Consider the following 20,838-nt stretch of genomic DNA (forward strand, 5'->3'; position numbering starts at 1 on the left):
ACATGCCATGCAGGTGTGAGGAGCTCAGCTTTATTCCCCACAAAACCGATCCCTGGGGAGCGATTTGATAGATTACTGTAAGGCAGAGTGGGAATTTCTGGGATCTGAGTCACTGCTTACTGCAGCCACCAGCCTTCTCCCATCAGCACACAGGGAGCTAGAGCAGAGCTGAGGAATTCTAACCTGAAGCATGCCACAAACACCTGAACAGCAGCAAAATACCCTCCCCCCTCCGAAAAGCTATGGGTGCTTTTTTATTATCACTGGGAGAGCTCCAGTTCCTGTTCCAGACTTATGGCTGTTCCACAAACACACATATCCCTGGTTATTCCCATCTGCTGCCTTATACCAGCCAGGCAAACCAAGTCTTGTCAGAGTCAGGGTGTTTCAGGGAAGAGCTGTAACTGTGGCATTTTTCCCATTTAAGCCACAGACCTCTGAAAACCACAGGATTTCTGCTTTTTCTTCCCCCCAAACATACAGGTACACCTTTTATCCCACGTGTACTGACCCCTGACCTGCAAAAAAAGCTTCCAAGAGAGTGTCAGGTGCTGCTCCCTAGGGAAATGCACCCACCCAATGATGATCTGAGGTGTGGGATCAGGGACATTCAGCTTCAGCCAGCATTTCACAGCCATGGCCCATACCCCACCTTGATAAACTCCATTAAGCCCCCCGTTTGGGTTGGTGAAAGGGGTGACAGGACACAAACAGAACCAACCCACCCACCACAGATTCCTTCCACCACAACAACAGCGTGCAAGCACCAGCTTCTTACTGATGTCTACACCCACATGGTAGGGATGGCTTCTCCTTTCCCAGGGCTGAAGAGCTTTCTCCAAGGACCAAAACCATCCTGGTTGTTTTAAAGATCACTTTGCATTGTCACAGGTGAAGCAGCACTAATTTAACAGCTAAAACATGAAACACCCTGACTGCACTGCAACAAGCACCGGAGAGCAAAGCACACACGCCGTGCTTCACCCCCGTCCCCACTTCAGAGTCTCTAAGGACAGGGAAGAAGAGCCCAAAGGTGCAGGGTTCCTGTGCAGAGGAACAGGAACACCATCATCCACGAGTCCTGCAACAACGTACGTGTGCTGAGATCAGGTGTACACGGAGCGAGGCAAGATGTGACTGTGAATACCCTCAGGGGTACCCACATGCACCCACATGAACGTACCCTGGGTACACCCCAACAGCACCCATGGGTCCTTCAGGGCACGTTACCTTTACAGGTACATGAGAAACCAGAGGACATACAGTTGGACACCCTATTTCATCATTCCAAGGCGCTACATGCCTCATTGTAGGGAGTCACCAGCAGCCTTCCCAGGAGAGGAAATGAAGGAGGCACGCAGTACCATCCCTTGGGAGGTGACCACCACAGTGGTCAAACCAACCTGTCCTCCCAATGCAACAGCTAACGCCCACCAGACTGAGGATGACCTGGTTTACCTGGCAGCCATCAGAACTGGTGGGAAGACACTAACATCAAATGACTACACCTGATTATGGATCAATTTGCACCAGTATCTTAATTAATCAAACCAGTAACTACAGTGCCAGTGCCTCTAGCATCTCACTCCCCCCAAAGTGCTGTCGTTCCAGGGCCACAGGTGAGATGAGCTTCACTGCACAGCAGCAGCCTAGGCGAGTCACGGTTTTACTTGAGATCCCTCTGCACAATTCCTTATGGGAATTCAGGAGACAAACCTGCATTACTGGGCTATTCCAGACACACACTGACCACCCTTGGAACAAGACTTCCCAAGAAACAGACGCCTGTGCCAAACCAGCGTTCTTGAGGGCTTTATTTGGAAAATAAATATCATTTCAGCTGCAACACTTCCCAGGAAGTAGGGGCAGGGCAGAGATGGAGCACCATGGAATGACCCCCGCAGCGCTGGTGGGACCGCTCTTCCAGCAGCTCTCACGGTGTCACTTCTTGAAGCCGTATTTGGTGGTGAGGGCAGACACGATGTCCCTGTACGGAGTCGCCGAGTCAGACGGGGTCCTCGGAACGCGACACAGGCGGCGGAAGGTCGGGGAGCGCAGCAGCAGGTTGTGTGAGAGCCCCACGCAGCTGGAGGACAGCCAGTACAGCGCCATGGACTGCAAAGACACACCTCCTGAGCTCAGCTGCCCGAGGGGCAAGGGAAGCGCCATGAGCTCAGGCAGCTCTTCATGAACCACAGCCACCAGTGATGCTATGGAGAAAAGTAACTTGCCTAACACCACTCAGTAAGAGTAATGGCTCCCATTTCAACATTCACAACTCCTCTGGGAAGAAGTCCCCTGCGTTGTGCTCTGGCAGCAGTTCATAAAGGAATTCATGTTAAACTTGCTTCAGCTTCTTAAACTTCTGCACATCAGACTTGAACTTGCTGAACTAGATACTCTGGCTTTGCTGACCACTGCAAGCGTGGCCCCGTCGGGAAAGCAGGCAAAAAGGAGAAGGGCTTTCGGAAGAGTGTGGGAATTTTCCTATGGAAGAACTACGCCATCTGCCTCCTAACACAAGGAAATGCTCAGCGAACCTTGAGCTGTGCATCCTCATACAAAGCTTTCCTCTTGTTCCTGACCTCACCTTCCTGGGTGTCCTTCCAAGGCCCAGGTTGGGAATCACAGAGTCACCGAATCATAGGGGTGGGAAGGGCCCTCCAGAGCCCATGGGGTCCAAGCCCCTGCCAAAGCAGGGTCCCTAGGACAGGTCAGGCTGGAATCTCTCCAGACAAGGAGACTCCACACCCTCTGGGCAGCCTGGCCCAAGGCTCCCTCACCTTCACTGGGAAGAAGTTCTTCCCCAGATTGCTGTGGAACTCCCTGTGCTCCAACTTGAGGCCATCGGCCCTTGTCCTGTCCCCACAGACCCTGAGAAGAGGCTGCCCATGTCCCCCTGTGTGCCACCCTTCAGCTATTGATCCCCATTGATCAGATCCCCTCTCAGGCTGCTTCTCTCCAGGCTGAACAGCCCCAGCTCACTCAGCCTTTCCTCGCAGGGGAGATGCTCCAGGCCCTTCATCCCCTTCGCAGCCTCCACTGGACTCTCTCCAGGAGACCCCTGGCTGTTTTGTCCCAGGGAGCCCAGCACTGGACACAACACTCCAGGTGGGGCCTGACCAGGGCAGAGCAGAGGGGGAAAGTGGTGTTTAGAAACACTAAGTTTGTGATTCTTCCCTTGGGGACAAAACCATTCTGCAGCGTGACACATCCAGGCATCCGGGCGGCATCCCGGAGCCCCACGGTAACGGAGGCACCATCGAGACTCTACTTACAGAAGGGACTGTTGCAGCAACAGGGATCATCACTACTGACACCAGGCGGAAGAAATTCGTCACAAACTTCTGGAATCTGGAAACCTTGTTTTTTTGTGAAGCAAAGATCTGCAAAGGGAGAAACCCAGAGTCAGCAACTGCTTCTTTTCGACACAACTACGAAGAGAAAAGGGGAAACAGTGGGGTTCCCTCCAACCAGAGGTCATGTTCACCTAGGGCCTTCATTCTGCCTCCTCCATTTCTATTAACACACTGCTACAACCTTTCCTTTCCTCATCTGATGTTTCATGTGTTTGGTCCCTGAAAGAAAATAATGAGCCAACTGTCCCTTCATGCTAACGTGGCTGCTGGCAGCCACTCTGGCAGGGATGGAAGCTGCACGGCCTTGGGCTGAAGAGCAGCCCACCAGGAAAGGGTAATGGAATGACAGCAGGACCAGGTCTACAGCCACAGGCTGCCTTGGTTTTCCTAAGACAACCTCGGACCACCACACAGAAGAAAACAGGGCAAGAAGGAAATCTGGAGTTAGTGTTTGAGGAGAACACTTAAAGGTCAAAAATCTCTCAGTTCCGGCCTGGAAAGGGAAATGAAGGCTGGCTCTCTTTTTCTCTGTCTGTTGATTCATCTCCCAAGCAATCTTGGAAAGTTCTGGATTTCCTCCATTTATTAAAGCTCACAACACCATTTGTTTTGACCACAAGGCAGTAACAAACAACTGGGGTGGGACAGGCCAAGGCAAACAACCCCACAGGTACTTCTGGATGCTGGGCAGCTTGTCAGAGTATCACCTGAGGAGAAACTCCACAGTTGGACTCAATGATGCCTTAAGGTCCCTTCCAACCCTGCCATTCTGTGACTTAATTTTAGTGAGGCTCAAGTGAAGCCAACTCAGACACTGTGGCTCAGATTGGTCCCACCAGAACTTGCTGGTGAACACTTGGTCCCAAGAGCAATGGCATTATTTTTCAGCTCTGACCAATGCGCTTCAGGCAGTTGGAGCCTGAGGCCACCATGAACCAGGTAACAATGAGGTTACCCCCTTTCCCAATCCCCCTTTTCAGCTCACCAACGTACCTCCACTATGAGCAGATTCACGAGCCCAAGCGACACTGGCAAAATCCAGGTGGAATCGGGTGCAGTGAGGTCTCTGAACCACAGGGCTCCACCTGCTGAGAACTTTTCTTGAACTGCACAGAGGTTTGAAGAAAACAAGAGAATTACGTGTGATTTACTATCTTGAGTTAGTTAAAACCACGCCAATCAAATCATCAGGGATCCTAGATACATTTTATCTATAGGATAAACCATCTCAAAGCAGAAACGTTGTGTTTAACAGGTCACAGTCAAGGCAGCCTGCTACCATCACAAGAAAAAAACAGTGGGAGATAAAGGTGAGACCCAGCTCAGCTTGTGGCAGCCACTGGTTCAGGCAAACCAGCTGCAAATAAAAACCAGCTTCAACTCCACCACCCTTTTAGAAGCCAGGGAGGAAAACACATGTGCAATAACCTCCAGTGAGTGTGTATTCCATGGCTTTGGATGTGTTAAAAAAAAGGGTAGATGAGGTACTGAGAGATCTAGGTCAGCACAGGACAGGGACGGTTGGACTCCCTGGGCTTAAAGGGCTTTTCCACCCTGGGGAGTCTGGGATTCTGTAATAACCATGTTTTTCTTAATAACTTGTCACACTTTGATTTAGAACACCATGCTACCAACTTTCTTCTAAAACCTCAAGATTATTATCAGGCTTTTTATTTAACCACCCAACACTCACCCTGTCTACAGCACATCATGGTAAACTCCTCATGGAAGAGTAACATACAGAGAGCAAACGCACCGTGTGTAACGTCACTTCCTACACAGGCTTACCCCATGAACCAGCCAAGCCCCAGGAGAGTTGTTTTCTCTAGTAGCCCAGTCTTCAGAAGACCACAAAATAATTCAGCGCTCACACGAAGTAACTAAACACCAGAGCTCAGCCCCTGCTTTCCAAGAGGCATCCCACAATGCTCACACCCCAGTTACCAGCACTGGGAGGGGGTAAGCAGGGATCAGCCATGCCCAGGAAACAACTGCAGGGGCAGTAACCAGACAAATAACAAGCAATAAGCACGTGGCAGCTCGGACCATAGAATCATAGGGGGTGGGAAGGGCCCTCCAGAGCCCATGGGGTCCAAGCACCTGCCAAAGCAGGGTCCCTAGGACAGGTCAGGGCTGGAATCTCTCCAGACAAGGAGACTCCACACCCCCTGGGCAGCCTGGCCCAGGGCTCCCTCACCCTCACTGGGAAGAAGTTCTTCCCCACATTGGGGCGGAACTTCCCGGGCTCCAACTTGAGACCATCACACCTTGTCCTGTCCCCACAGACCCTGAGAAGAGGCTGCCCATGTCCCCCTGTGTGCCACCCTTCAGCTATTGATCCCCATTGATCAGATCCCCTCTCAGGCTGCTTCTCTCCAGGCTGGACAGCCCCAGCTCACTCAGCCTTTCCTCGCAGGGGAGATGCTCCAGGCCCTTCATCCCCTTCGCAGCCTCCGCTGGACTCTCTCCAGGAGACCCCTGGCTGTTTTGTCCCAGGGAGCCCAGCACTGGACACAACACTCCAGGTGGGGCCTGAGCTGGGCAGAGCAGAGGGGGAAGACCCCCTCCTTTCACCTGCTGGCCACACTCCTCACCTTCTATTCCCGCAGCACCAACGCTGCAGTTGCGCAGAGCGAGGGACACGCTGACCCACATGGGAAGCTGCACCCACACCAGCAGAGTGGCTTTGAAGGGATGGCAGTTGTCTCGCACGTACAGCTCCGTGATGACCCTCCGCAGGTTCTTCTTAAAATGGAACCTTTAGAAAGGAAAGGAAAGGGAGATGACACACCACCCTCTCACAGCACCTCAGAGAGTAACATCTCCCATTCCCAAATACGGTTTCTCCAGGCTGTGTTGCCTTATCTAGGGGCGACCCCAGATAACCTGGAAGTCTTCCCTCTTCAAGCACGCCTCTGCTTTACAACACACTCCACTTCCAGTTTTTGGCCCTGTTGCTACAAGCACCTTCTCATAACAGGGCTTCCTGAATTCCTACTGGTATTTAGATACCACCATAGCTAAGGCCCTGAGTCACGACCACAGAAACCCTGCTTTGGCAGGGGGTTGGACCTGATGATCTCTTGAGGTCCCTTCCAACCCCTATGACTCTGTGATGCTGTGAAACAACCCATGAGCACAGACAACAGCTATGCTGCAGAGGGCAGTGTAAGGAACACAGGTCACAGAAGCGGTAAGAAGACCTGTGGGGAAGGACAGAACCTCTCCTCAGGAGTCGTACAGGACTTTCTCTCCCACAACCCCTCAATCCTAAAGGATCCCCAAGGCCCATAGGATCAGCACCTCACCTGGCTGCCCTTTCAGACCAGCCCACTTGCTTCCCACGAACTGCAACCTCATAGCGAAGGCGCTCAGCGAGCTGCTTAATCTCAGGCTGCAGGTTCTCCAGCTAGCTAAAGGAAAGGAAAGATGTTTAGGCACAGGCACATGGAACAACCGCGTCCCCTCCCCGCCCTGCACCCATGGGCCCTCACAGGCACTGCGTGGGACAAGACACACGTCTGTGAACAGCTGTTACACTAAATATCCACGGGAAGGTACTAGGGATGAGTATTACAGCAACAAAGACACTGCTTTACTACTAAACAAACACAAAACTGGGCACCAGGTTTTGTTCTTAACACATCTCTTTTTACTTTCATTCGTTGCCTGCAATCACCTACTTAACCAAAAAGACATTCCATGCCACCTGAAAGAGGTTTACAGCCCAGGACAGACGACCTGGCAGCCACCAGTCTCTATCCTGAGGCCCAAGAAGAGGCCCCCCTCATGCAGGGGTGCAGCAGGACATCCGCTTTTGCAGTCACAAGAGGGAAAAATGGCCAAGGGGATGGTCTTGTTCTGCCCTGCACTGGGGTGGCCTCACAAGTACTGGGGGCAGGTTTGGGCACCACAGGACAAGAGGGACACAAAACTATTGTAGAGTGTCCAGAGGAGGGCAGTGAGGATGGGGAAGGTCTGGAGGGGAAGGCTCCCCAGGAGAGGCTAAAGGCCCTGGGGTTGTTCAGCCTGGAGGAGGCTCAGGAGACTCATCCTATCCTATCCTATGACCTACACTGCTCTTGGGATGACAGTCTCCTGAGAGCCCAGTCCCAGGAACACACCAGACCAGTTTACCCTTCTCACTGGGGATGGACACAGACCTAGCTGATCCCACACTGGACCTGAGCCTGGGGAGCTGGGAAGCACCCCAACACCTGAAGTCCTGCTGGGGCAGAAGGAGAGGGAGGAAGAGAAGGAGGAGAAGGAGAAAGGTAAAGAGAAAGAGGAGAAGGAGAAGGGGAAAGAGAAAGAGGAGAAGGAGAAGGGGAAAGAGAAAGAGGAGAAGGAGAAGGGGAAAGAGAAAGAGGAGGAGAAGGGGAAAGAGAAAGAGGAGGAGAAGGGGAAAGAGAAAGAGGAGGAGAAGGGGAAAGAGAAAGAGGAGGAGAAGGGGAAAGAGAAAGAGGAGGAGAAGGGGAAAGAGAAAGAGGAGGAGAAGGGGAAAGAGAAAGAGGAGGAGAAGGGGAAAGAGAAAAAGGAGGAGAAGGGGAAAGAGAAAGAGGAGGAGAAGGGGAAAGAGAAAAAGGAGGAGAAGGGGAAAGAGAAAGAGGAGGAGAAGGGGAAAGAGAAAGAGGAGGAGAAGGGGAAAGAGAAAGAGGAGGAGAAGGGGAAAGAGAAAGAGGAGGAGAAGGGGAAAGAGAAAGAGGAGGAGAAGGGGAAAGAGAAAGAGGAGGAGAAGGGGAAAGAGAAAGAGGAGGAGAAGGGGAAAGAGGAGGAGAAGGGGAAAGAGAAAGAGGAGAAGGAGAGTGGGGAAAAGGAGGAGAAGGAGAAAAGAAGAAGGGTAAAAAAAAGGGAAAGGGGGACGGATAAAAGTAAGGAGGAAAAGGGGAAAAGGAAGGGGGGAAAAAGCGAAAGGGGGCAAAGAAAGCTCCTCAGGCGGTACCAGAGGCTGCCGAGGCTCCCTCCCCGGCAGGCACACCCTCTTCAGTAACCCCAGCCCCTCCTCGCTGAGGCCCCAGGCCGAGCTGGCCCGGGAAGGTCCCTTCTCTTCCCCCGGGCCGCGTGGGAGGGAAGGAGAGGCCGCCCGGCACCGCTCTCCGCCCGCGAACCCACCTTGGCCAGGAGGCGGGACTGGTGCGCGGCCAGCGGCAGGGTGACGGCGGAGCGGAGCAGGGCGGCGCCGCAGGCGATGGCGGCCCACCACGGCAAGCCCGCGGCCTCCTGCAGGGCCGCCAGCCCCTCCTCGGCCCAGCGGACGGGAGGAGACTCCGCCAGCCATTGGTACAGGCCGCCGGGACCGCCGCTTGCTGCTGCCGCTGCCGCCGCCGCCGCGACCGCTACGGGCCGGCCCCGCGCGCCGAGGGGGGACGCCCGCCAGCTCGACCGCGCCAGCCGCCACATGGAGACGGCGGTCCCTGCGGGGGGACTGCGCATGCGCGGGGAGCGGAGCGGCGAGGCGGGGAATGACGCCGCGGGCGCCATGCTGAGTGAGGGCGGGAGGCAGGGCCGGGAGGTGGTGTGGCTGCCGCCCGTTCGTCTCATCAGCCCCGCGGCGGGAACTGCGCTGAGCCCGCCGGTCCCGGCGGAAGGAAAGACACAGAGCCAGCCCCGTTGCGGGGCTCAGTCCAGGCTCTCAGCCCTCTGCTCCTCGGCCACACGCAAGAGAAGGGCCAACACGGTCCTAGAGCCCCCTGAGCTGGGAGGGCCCCCTCAGGCCCATCAGTCCCACTCCTGGCTCCACACAGCCCAGCCCAGGCAGCGCAGGGCACTGAGCGCAGCGGCCAGACGCTTCTTGCCCTCAGCCCAGCTCGGGGCTGGGACCCCTTCCCTGGGGAGCCTGTGCCAGCGCCCGACCCCCCTCTCAGCACAGAACCTCTTCCTGACACCCAGCCTGACCCTCCCCTGGCAGCTTCACGCCGTCCCCTCGGGTTCCAGCCCTGGGCCCCAGAGAGAGGAGAGAGATCGGCGCTGCCCCTTCGCTGCCCTCGGCAGGAAGCCACAGACCGGGGTGAGGTCTCCCCTCAGCCTCCTCTTCTCCAGCCTGGGCAACCCCAGGGCCTTCAGCCCCTCCTGGGGAGCCTTCCCCTCCAGACCGTGCCCCACCTGGTACTGAAGGACAGGATTTCAGCACCCAGCCCTGCTCCCCCATCCCTCCCCTCCAGCAGAGCTACCCCCACCAAACCCCTTTGGGTCCCACAGCACTCACCCCAGCACCACACCTGGGCATTGCTCCTGAGGGAGAAGGCTGATTGCCCCAAATCGTATGAAGCCTTCAGCACAGAGCAGGGCTGCAGGGGACAGATGGGATGATGGGCCTCCCTGTCCCATGGTGGCCCTGAGCAGCCCCTCAGGGCAGGATCCCTTCAACTGCAGCTGGATCTCAGCATGCTGCTGGACAAAGGAGCTTACTCACACTTGGGGTGCACACAAACCTCCACTCACCTGGAGATTCCTGTTTGGGTGTTCTGGACACGTGTTTTTTCCCTCTGGCTTTCAGGGGAATACCAAAATAAACCTGAAGTAAGCCCAAAGCAACAATACTTAACCTCTCGGCTCCCGGTCCTGCTGTTCACTCCGAGCACCTCTCAGGGAAGAAGGTGACAGCTCCTGACCATGACTCCCAGGACATCCACACTCGGGCCTGTCCAAGTAACCCTCCGTGGGGCAGTGGCCCTGTGCAGAGACACCATCTCCCAGCACCAAGAAACAAACGTTCCTCTGGAGCTGTCCTTCAGCAGCACAGCTCTGCCCAAGCCGAGGGCTCTGCCTCGCACCCTCCCATGGTGTGTGATCTGAGGGGATGTCAGAGGCAAGGGTGGGCATGGAGAGCAGCTCTGGGAGCACTCAGGGACAGAGCACACCTTGCCCTAAGAATAACCTCTCCCAGATGCTGCAGCATGACATGCTTACCCCTTCCAGCCAGCAAGCAGGAGAGGGAGTTCACCATGGAGACAAGTCTCCATGTCCCTAAAAGGCTGTTTGGTTGAGCAGATTTTGGCTGAAAAGCCTTTCATGGAAGGCAAACAGGAACTCCTAATAGCTGGTCACAAGGGCTGGATGCCTCCACAGACAAATCCAGCACACCTCTGACAGAAGCCCTCTCATAATACCCATCATCTGTGTCTTCTTTTCTTTAAATTACACAAATAGAAAAAGTTATGCTTATTAATAGTTTAATGTATGAAGGAAACATCCAGATTTCTGAATATGAAGGTACATATCTCACATTAATTTAAGTCTACATAAAGTAGAGCCTCTATACTGACATATTGAAATTTACTTTCTGCTTAGCCATTTGTTATGTAAACAATTGTACATTTATTTGCCATTCTAAAACTTCAGGATCAAGTTTACATAATTTTGCTAAATTTCTGTGTTTGCTCAGAAGCAGTTTACAGTACTAAAACCAACCAGCCAAAGAACAGCTTCAACAGAAAGTTATGTCCAAAAAAAAAAAAAACCCCAAATAAAAGAGGAAAGGAAAGAATAAAGGCTAACTAAGTCGAAACGTATGATGGTGGGGAATGGGCGGTCACAATGTTCACAGAAAAAGGTCAGTTAGTAAGTTCTTCTGCAAAAAGCCTACACACTTCAGTCAAGCACATCAGTAGAATGATCTGGGAGCACATAAACTGTTTCTGCCATTTGTGTTTTCCTCTGCAAAAAAAGGAGTCTCACGGCTAGCACGTTGATCCCACTCAGCCAAGCTGGTTCATATGCACACTGTTCATGTGAGGTGTCCAAGTTCCAGTCCACACCTGGAAGAGGAGTAAAAGCTGGTTAGCACTGAGCTCCAGGGCTGCTCCACGCTGCTTGGGTGTCACCATCATGCTGCAGCGTGTGTGGCTTTCATGGCACCCATGGAAAGCCTGAGGTCAGACAGCACAGCAAGCACTGGAACCACGCTGCGTTCCTTTGGGTACTTGTTTCACCCTGACAAGAGGGAAACGGGTGGTAACTTTCCCATCTCCACTCTTCCACCTTGGCCAAGAGGTCTGTCCTCCTCTCCCTTTCTGCCCAGTGCTAAAAAGCCCCCTTCACCCAGCCTGATGGCTTCCCCTCAGAGTCAGGGACCGACTGGCTCCCCTCTTCACAAGTCCCGACAGTCAAGAACCTGATCTCTGGCACCCTGAATTATCCTCCCGCGATGCACGGCAGCCCCTTCAGCTCCGGGCAAGCCCAGGTTCCATGTGGAGAAGCCTCCTTCAGGGGACAGACCCTTCTCACTAAACCAGCAGTCGCCTTGTAACGGTGACAGAATCACAGACTTGTAGGGTTGGAAGGGACTTCAAGAGATCACCGAGTCCAACCCCTCTCAGGTGAGTGGGCCACTTGAGCTGTGCCTGAAGAACAGACCATCCCTCCCTCCACTCCCACCATCTGCCAGAGCCAGGAGCTGCTGCTCACAGCTTGGATGGTTCCCAGGAAAATTGAGGCCAGAAACCTCATTCTTTAGTAACAGCCTAACAGCTCAATGAGTAATTAAAAATAACACGTGGTGTAAGACAGCAAGAGCTGCTGAGGATGTGTTAGTAGGTGGAAGCTGAGGAGGAAGAAGAGGTTCAGGGAAAGGTAACCCCGGTACCTGAGTGAGCAGGCAGCTCTGTAACCCAGGCAGGAGCCCAGCAGTGACCCCAAGAGCTGCAGACCCCCCTTCCCCCATAAGCACCCAGCTCTGGGCACACACTGTGCCCCTCCCAGCCTAGCAGCACACTTCTGGACCTAACGCTGCTGCCCCTTTTTGGGAAGGGGCCAGCAAACAAAGGGCTTTTCTTACAGGAGCCAACCGAGTGTGTTTCCCTAGCGCAGAACCACACAGACGGAAATCACCATCACGGAGTAAATCCATGGAGTAAGTCAGCCTCCACCTGCCCCACCACCCTCACCCGGGTGCCTACAGGGGTGAAACCCACAGCTCCTCCAAGCCCAGCAGGAAGCAAGCTCCCTGCTCTCCAGCACCAACGCTCTTTTCACCTGCTCATTAACTCAGACACACTGATTTGTCCTCCAGATGACTTACACTTAGTTTGGGAGAGATGAGGAGTGCTCAGGAGCTGTCGGCAAGCACATACAACACTAAGAGCTGTAGTGAGTGTGTGTCAGCTCCTTCGAGAAGAAACACTACGGCACATTTTCATACTTCCCAACAGCCAGGACCTTATCTGCCCCACACAGACACAACTGCAAACATAAAAACTGGAAAGTTACCGTCTGAGGCCCGTTATTTTCTGTGGAATTTGAAACCATCTTTATCAGGGAGTTCCAAGATGGGTCAGCAGCATGAGGCCCATTGAATATCGGGCCTCCAGTACCATCTGTGATGGGGGCTACAGGAGGAATCATGGCGTTCCCATACACAGAGAAAGGCATGCCCTGTAGGGAGGAAAGAACGACTGTCAGTCCATGTGCACAGCACCAGGCTGTGTGCACAACACCGCTACAGCTGCACAGACACAGCCAGGGAAGGGCAGCAGCACTGAGACACCTTCCATCTTAAAGCAGAGATGCAACACCCAGGGTTAAGAGAAACCTTCCCATGCATGTACATCCCATGGCCTGGACACTTAGTGTTAGTGAAGGCTTCTGCCGTACCCCGAGGGCTCGTTAGTGCTTCCACTTTGGGATTCACCGGGCAGCCAAGCATCCATGACTCACCAGGTTGGAAAAGCCCTTTAAGCCCATGGAGTCCAACCATCCCTGTCCTGTGCTGACCCAGATTTCTCAGTACCTCATCTCCCCGGCTGTTAAACACACCCAGGGCTGGAGACTCAGCCCCCTCCCTGGGCAGCCTGTGCCACAGCCCCACAACTCTGCCAGGGAAGAGCTTTTCCCTCCCAGCTGAGCTGACCCTGCCCTGGGGCAGCTTGAGCCCATTCCCCCTCGTCCTGTCTCCTGTCCCCTGGCTGAAGAGACCATCGCCCACCTCTCTGCACCCTCCTGGCAGGGCAGTAGAGGTGGGGAGAAGGTCTCCCCTCAGCCTCCTCTTCTCCAGGCTCAACACCCCCAGCTCCCTCAGCTGCTCCTCAGAGGATTTGCCCTCCAGCCCCTTCCCCAGCCTGGTTGCCCTTCTCTGGACACGCTCCAGCCCCTCCAGGTCCTTCTTGAAGTGAGGGGCCCAGAACTGGATCCAGCACTCGAGGTGCAGCCTCGCCTCACCAGTGCCCAGTACAGGGCCATAATCACCCCCTTAAATGAATTACACCTCCACACTGTTCACCTCCCTCACGCACCGACATGGTACCATGCATATCGAGCCCAGGAAGGCGCTTACCCCGACTTTTGGGAAGTCCATGTATCCTGCAGGAACAGGCTGATGGAATGTACCGGAAGGCGTTACGATCCCTGTGCTCTCTCTCTCCATGGCTTGGTGGGAGAACACCCCGGGATCGGACATGGGCCTGTGGATCATGTGGCTCCCCATTCCGCTGTGACACCAGTCCACTTTATCTACGACACAGAGGACACCGACAGCATTACACACGACACCCGCTCATCACTCACTGCCCAGCCCCAACATCTCCTCAGCCCACCAGCCCCAGCTACCTGCCCACCTTGAGACCTGGGTGCACAGGGGATGGAGAGCAGCAGGAACGGCACCCATGCACCCCAGAATTCCACAGCAAGAACCCCTGGGTGCTGTGAGGACTATTCAGCAGACACCCCACAACTTCCCCGTGCTCGAAAGGGAGAGCTGGCACTCCTCTTGCTAACTCTTCCTCCTCCTCCTCCAAAAGCCTCCAGTCCTTTGGTGCTCTGGGTGGCTACATATACCACCCAGCCCCTGGCTGCTCCACCTCGCCTACCAGTCTGCTATGAATTATTTGATGAGCTAGGAGAGAGAAGCCCAAACCAGAAAGTGAGCAGATGGAGACACATGCTCATGTTCTAACTGTCTGAATTCACCGCAGCAGCTTGGTGTTGCTGTGATGGTTCAAAGCTCAGACAGCCAAAAAACACAGACTTTGACATAAACCTAGGGAAGCTCTGTTTGGAGGGGCAGAGGAGGAGTTCAGAAACACTCCTGAAGCCATCCTAACTCAACCAGGGAAGAGGCAATCCCCTTCTGAACTGGAAACCAAATGTCAAAAGGAGCTGAATCACAGACTCATAGGGGTGGGAAGGGCCCTCCAGAGCCCATGGGGTCCAAACCCCTCTGCCAAAGCAGGGTCCCTAGGACAGGGCGCACAGGTCGGCGTCCAGACGGGGCTGGAATCTCTCCAGAGGAGGAGACTCCACACCCCCTGGGTAGCCTGTCCCAAGGCTCCCTCACCCTCACTGGGAAGAAGTTCTTCCCCAGACTGGTGCAGGAGGCAAGCAGTGTTCCAAAAGCAGGGCCAGAGGGGAAGGGCAGCTCCTGCACCCAGGCAGTGCACACACAAACACTCTGTGCAGCCTGAACGACGAGCAGCCTCTGGCCGCTCAGACGGGGAACACAACACTAGTGAAGCAAGAGCTCTGGGTGCCTCCTACCTACCACGTTCCAGGGGATAAAACCCAGGACAGACCACGGATCACACACAAATCCTTCAGCCACAGCACTCCTACACTTGGAGGCACTTGTTTCTGCATTGCCCACCAGCTCCCAAGCCCCGTTAGGACAGCTCAGTACAGCAGCCAACCATGGCAGCAGGGACACCATCCACAGTACATACCCTGACTGCCACCTATGCCCTCGAAGGACCAGATCCCACTGTGTCCCACTGGTGCAGCCAAGTTGCTCCCGATGACCGAGGGAGTAGAAGTTCCAGTTTGCCTAATGCGTGCAGACCGTTCAGTTCCGATGGGAACAGGAACTTTTCTGTCCTGAGAAACGTTGTTGGGTTTTTCTGATCCCAAGGACACTGCTGAAGGGGTGGGAGACGGCGCTCTTACTCCAGAAGACACCGACTGTGCAGGAGATTCTGCAGGAGAAGCAAGGAGAGCACTTAGTAAGGGCAGCCAGAACCTCTCATGCCCTCACCTACGCATCCTCTGACGGCAAGGCCAGCATCCAACAGGGAAAGGGGCAGCCTGTCACAGCTACAGGCAAACACCTGAGGGTGACTTTGACAGGTTGACTTTCAGCTCAGACATACACCACCGATTCCATCTCTTACCAACGATTATCACACCCCTGGGCTCAGCTACCAGACCCATCCCAGCAGAAAGTTCCAACCCTTACCATGGCATGACTGGCTATCGGAGGGTGTATGGACTTTGCCCAGGGGTGCAGCTGAAACAAACTCGTGCTGGTGTTGGGTTTGTTTCTTCTTGCCTTTATTTCATTCCTGACTTGCCCTCGGTGGGGATTTTCTGTGGGTTCTGTTATTTCTGCCAGTAAGACAGGCTAAAAAATGCCTTCCCTGGGCAAGGCAGCATGCCACAGTTTAATGGCTTTCTGTCCAAAATGCTCCGTGATGCAGCCAAGACCACAGGGGCAAAATGTGGAGGAAGTTTCCAGAACTCACCCTGCATACTTTCTCCTGGAATACATTACCCATTCCTGTCTTGAGAACCTCCAAACAAGCTGAGCCTGCCCCACCACCAAGCCAGCTTTACTAAAGCATCATTACATTGTAACCCCAATCCTGCTCAGAATTCTGCTGCCACAAACCAAGAGACCAACCTTCTCTTTGCCAGGTGACTAAAGCAACACCACATACATCAGCAGGCCAGAGTTAATTGCAGCAAGCATAACAAGCTTAGCAACAGTGTGACCTTTGCTGTTACCAAAACCTCACTAGAGACCAGAACTGCAATAGGAATGTTTTACCCCAAAACGTGCTGCTGCACAAAGGTTTAACAGACAGCTGAAACCTCAGGGTTCAAATTGACCCAGCCCCAAAATGCCCCCCAAGAACAGGCTGTCCTGAGGCCGCATGGGTTGCACCACAGCTTCAGACCTTGTTTTGCACTGCCCAGGACTCACCGTTTGATGCTGATGAACATGGAGGCAATAAACTGAGCGGGGAGAAATGCTGTCTGTTAAAATTAGCAGCTGCAGGCGCTCCGCCCAGGGGCGTCCCGGGCGCGTACATCTGGCCTCCCGACAGGCTGGAGGCAAAGGTACCCAGGTGGGGAGGAGAAGGTGTTACAGAAGCGTACGGTGAATCCATACTGACAATACCTGGGAGAGAAAACAGCACCAGTGACTCCCTGGAGTGACTCCCTGAGCTCGGAACAGCTCATCTGTACTGTGGAAAGAGTGTGTTTCTTTAGTAAACTCTTATCCTGGTGATTGTTGGGGTTCAGGGGGGACCTGGGGGTCTCCAGCTTTGTACTCTGCACATCCTGACAGCACACAGCAGCTGTACGTAGGGCTGGGAATGGCTCTTGTCTTTCCACACGTGTGCCTGAATGCCCATCAACCGTGGGAACACAGCCCCTGTTCTGACAGACACTGGAGGAGTGAGTGAGCAGTTTGTGAACCTGCAATTCCCATTCCAGAGGTTTAGCAACCAAGAATGGTGGAAATCACACTAAAGCCTTGGACAACACCTCTGCTCAGTTTTAACTTCTTCATGGAGTGATGTGTGTAAATGATCAACACTGAAGGGGGTGTTCCCAACCCAGGGATACTCTTGCACCTGCTTTGGAAGATGGTATTTTAGGCAGACAGAGCACAGGGATTAGCTGAGGTATTCCAACCACAGGAGCTACCGCCCTGTACTGCTGTCCTCAGCAAAGAAAGGGGAAAATAAACATCTCAGGATTTTGTGGTTCAAAAAACTATCAGGGAAGGCTGGTACCACCCAACCGCCACGGCACACGCATCCTCCTCCTGCTGCAGTGTACGAGCATGGAGTTGCAAGGCTAAGTGGGGTACCAGGCTGCCAAATCCATGGACAGCACCTCAAAAGCTGCTCAGTGCCCAGCAGTCACAAATACCAAAATCTAGGTGGCGTACCTTTCAGTTCATAAGCAAAGCCACCACCTGACTGACAGGTCCTCCCAGGGCAGGCACGGGTGGTACAAACCATGTGCATGCTCTCCGGGAGCTCTGGAACAGGCTCTGTGAACAGGGTCTGTGAGGAGCCCTTGGCCCCTGAAGGTGAAACATCTTGCTACAAAGCTCGGGAAGTCAGTCAAATGAAGTGGCTTTGATTCAATTTAGTAGTTAAGAGCAGGCACCTCTTACTACAAGTGCATATCCACACACAGGTATTTTATCACCCTAACACTTCAAAGCCGATGTGGATTGCTCGGCAGCCCCAGGTGAGCAGGGAGCTTATCACAAGTTAAAACAGGTAGTAACTGGTTAGCAGGAAGAGATATTAGGAGGGAGGGGAGGTGGAAACAACAGTAAAGGGGGTTTTAAGCTGAGCTACCATACAAGAGTAGACTGGAATGTCAAAAAGCATGCCTTAGCAAGACCTGCATTGCTGCAAAATAGTTACTAGATGTGAGAGGTGTCATTTAAAAGGGGGACAAGCTCAGCTTGGCTTATGGAAGCAATGATAAAGTACATAACAGCGCCCTCGCTTTGCAGGGCAGGGCACGGTTTCTATGCAGAACCAGAGAAGCCAAGCAGACAGCATTACAAGTTAACCACAAACAGGCAGCAGCTGTTAGTGAAGTTTGTTGTTACGGCAGGAACACAAAGCAGAGGCTCACCTGAGGGACTTGGAGCTGGCCTCTGTAACGGCGGCCTAAAACCCGGGGCTTTGGAAGTATCAGACTGATGTAGAGGATCTGAATTTGGCAAAAACGAAGACTTTCCTGATAGCATAGACTCTGGTGGCGTCTGCGACGAAACGACGGAGCCACCCCAGAAGGCATGAGCAGACGTAGGGCTGTTCTCAAACAACGTACTAAAGGGCCCAAACGGCAACGTAGCACTGAAGTTGTTACCCATCGGCTTGTTCGCTGGGTGGGCTGAACTCTGAGAAGCACTTTGTGTACTTAAGGTAGAAGGAAGCTGCACTGAAGAAGGAACACTGTGGGGCCTTTTGATGTGATTCACGTTGAGGACCGCAACGGAAGAGTTTTGCGCAGGAGCTGGATTCTTATGGATGCTACCGGTCCCGTGGACAGGCGGTCTGACAGCCGGGGCGGTTTCCATCTTGGCCGCGGGCTGAGCGGACCCCATGGATGTCTGAGACACGGGGTAGGTCATCGGGGCGTTTGCTGGGCCCGCCACAGGAGCAGAGGAGCTTGTCACTGCTAGGTTTGGAGGCACAACCATCCGAGGATCTGGTGCAGGAACCTGAGGTTGCTGAAGAGGGGGTCTGGCCTCTTGCAGGGGAGCTCCCGGAGGCTGCTGATGAGCGGGGTGCGCGGAGGAGCTGCCGATACCAGAACTGGGCTGCCTACCGCTGGTCGAGCTGCTCGCTTCCACCGCTGGCGGACTCCCCGCTTCGGGATCAGAGGAAGGTGCACCTTTATTGGGAGAGGTCGCGGCGCAGTCGGAAGGACTGCTTCTGGAAACACCCGCCGGCTGCGCAGGAGGAGAGGGAGATGAGGGGGAAGATGCAGGGTAGTGTTCTTTGGCAGTAGGAACTGGGTACGTGGCGTTCGTTGGCGCTGTGCTCGTGTTGCTCGCCGTGGTCGTCACCGTGGTCGTCGTGGCGTTCGATGTCTTCACGACGGTGACAAAGAGCTGTCTCCTTACCGAAGGTGAACTCGGGCTGCCGTTTGCAGAAGAACCAGGCACAGTAGAAGCCACTGAAGTGGTGGTGGCTGTGGGACTAGCCGTCAGAGAGCTCGCTGAATTCACCTGAGAACCGCTGCTGTTCTGGCTGCTGTGGCGAGGCACCATGTGAGGTTTCGGCGAGTTGGTGGCTCTCGCCGGACTCAAGGGCCGAACGGGAAACGGACCCCAGGTGGACTGAGCTGGTGGGAACGTACCTCCGAAGTGTGTCATGGGCAACCGGGGCGGGCGGATCTGCTGGAAGGTCTGAGCAGCGAGTAAAGCGTGTGCAAACTGCGGAGGAGGATATGCTAATGGAAGAGAGACCTGGAAACCGGGCCGCACGTTATTCACTGGGTTCTTAATGGTTTTGTGAGTGGATGCTGAAGATATTGCAGGCACGGTGAGTGCGGAGGCGCTCTGAGATGTTGAAGCAGCTACGGTGGTCACTTTGATGCCCACGAGAGAGCTGTTAGCAGCTGCAGTGGTGGCAGGTGCCGATGACCCGATTTTGGAGTTCGCAGTCGAACTTTTCAAACGGTTCTTTGGAATCAGTTCATCAATTTCCTTATCCGGGTCCTTGATCAGAGCATTGATCAACTGTGTGGCCTGTCGTGTTGATTCTGTGCCACCCCTGTAAGAAGGAAGGGAGGGAAAAGAGAAAGCACATCTAAAGCACGTACAGAAATCATCACTGAGTACCTCCAACACACGATCCAGCCCCTCCATTGTCATGCTATCACAGACAGGCAACTAACTCTCTGGTAACTGAGCTCAGCACCTTCAGGCTGCCAACAATTACTTGAGAAGCTCAAGTTGAAAACTGTCTCCCCAACACCCCAAATGATTAAAACATCTTTTTCCCTAAAGATGTCTCCTTAGATCCGACAGAAGTATCCTTAGATCCGACAGAAGTATCCTAACGTTTACCTCCCACCTTATCCCAAGTCCTCTTCTGCAGACACCATCGTACAGCCCAGCAGCAGCTCTCTGCTCTCCCACCCCCTTTGTCTCCCCCACCTCAAAGAACTGACAGTGCCAGAGTGACCTTTCCAGGGACAGTGAGGAGGAACCTTTTCATGTGTCTGTACAGAAGAGGGTTCTACACTGAAGAACCTCACCTGGAAGGAGCCTCTTACCTTATTGTTATTATTCTATCTCCAGTTTTGTCCTTCTGTTTGTCGATGTCGATGTGTGCTCCCGTGCACTCACGTATCGCGTTGATGTTACATCCTCCTCTGCCAATGACTCTGGAAATGACAGTTGACGGAACAGAAACCTTCTTGGATCTATAAAGAAAAAAACCAAATCAATATTAACTGGGAAATGCTTCCATGGCCCAAGGGGGTGGGCAGATCAGTCGAAACAGCATCACAATTCGTGATTCAGCTATAGCAGTGGCTGTGTGAGGTCCATTCAGTCCCCCAAGGTCACAGGGTAACCCCAGAGTGGGTTGTGGGGGACAAAACATGCTGAACCAGGGACAGCAACACGGGGAGTCAGGGGGAACTTTTCCTTACCTTCTCACGACTTCCTTCCACCCTTCTTCTCTCTTCTGGCCACGTTTAGGACTGGCAATGGTTAGCTTCCCGTTTGGAGAAGAAAGGGGAGAAGGGCCAGACTTTGTGCAAGTCGACAAGGAATTACTCGTCACCTCGCTGATCACTTCAGACAACCTGTATCAGAAAGCACTGTCATTATGCAGCCAACCAAAACACAAGGTAAAAAGCCCAAAGAGGAAGGATGACTCAAGTTCTGCCCCTTCTCCAGCTCCCCCAGCCCACTTCTCTCTTCAAGCGTGACAGCACTGGATTGTTAAGAAGCTGCCTGAACTGAGATGCTCACATCTCAAACCACCCCAGCAGCGCCCCA

The 20,838-nt window shown here is 53.8% G+C and overlaps 2 protein-coding genes across 3 annotated transcripts in view; both read right to left on the reverse strand.

Moving 5' to 3' along the window:
- Positions 1–1,788: 1,788 nt before the first annotated feature.
- LOC311194029 (cytochrome c oxidase assembly protein COX18, mitochondrial-like) lies at positions 1,789–8,840 on the reverse strand (the record flags this gene model as incomplete). The annotated part of the gene is made up of 6 exons (XM_084267030.1): positions 1,789–2,115; positions 3,279–3,386; positions 4,353–4,465; positions 5,954–6,117; positions 6,668–6,768; positions 8,472–8,840. The coding sequence occupies 6 exons, from the start codon at positions 8,838–8,840 to the stop codon at positions 1,942–1,944; spliced, it is 1,029 nt and encodes a 342-aa protein (XP_084123156.1). The 3' UTR covers positions 1,789–1,941.
- A 1,680-nt stretch (positions 8,841–10,520) lies between these two features.
- The window catches only part of ANKRD17 (ankyrin repeat domain 17), a 92,227-nt gene continuing 81,909 nt past the window's right edge, over positions 10,521–20,838 (reverse strand). For both annotated transcript variants that reach the window (XM_084266632.1, XM_084266633.1), the window contains exons 27-34: positions 20,487–20,642; positions 20,106–20,255; positions 17,952–19,600; positions 16,267–16,464; positions 15,011–15,259; positions 13,630–13,805; positions 12,567–12,731; positions 10,521–11,116 (exon numbers count right to left, since the gene is read on the reverse strand). In XM_084266632.1, the coding sequence (XP_084122758.1) occupies positions 11,057–11,116; positions 12,567–12,731; positions 13,630–13,805; positions 15,011–15,259; positions 16,267–16,464; positions 17,952–19,600; positions 20,106–20,255; positions 20,487–20,642 (2,803 nt within the window). In that variant the 3' untranslated portion in view covers positions 10,521–11,056. The remainder of the gene's footprint in view (positions 11,117–12,566; positions 12,732–13,629; positions 13,806–15,010; positions 15,260–16,266; positions 16,465–17,951; positions 19,601–20,105; positions 20,256–20,486; positions 20,643–20,838) is intronic.

Source organism: Gallinula chloropus, assembly GCF_964237585.1.
Source record: "Gallinula chloropus genome assembly, chromosome: 7".
In the NCBI taxonomy this organism is placed as follows: domain Eukaryota; kingdom Metazoa; phylum Chordata; class Aves; order Gruiformes; family Rallidae; genus Gallinula; species Gallinula chloropus.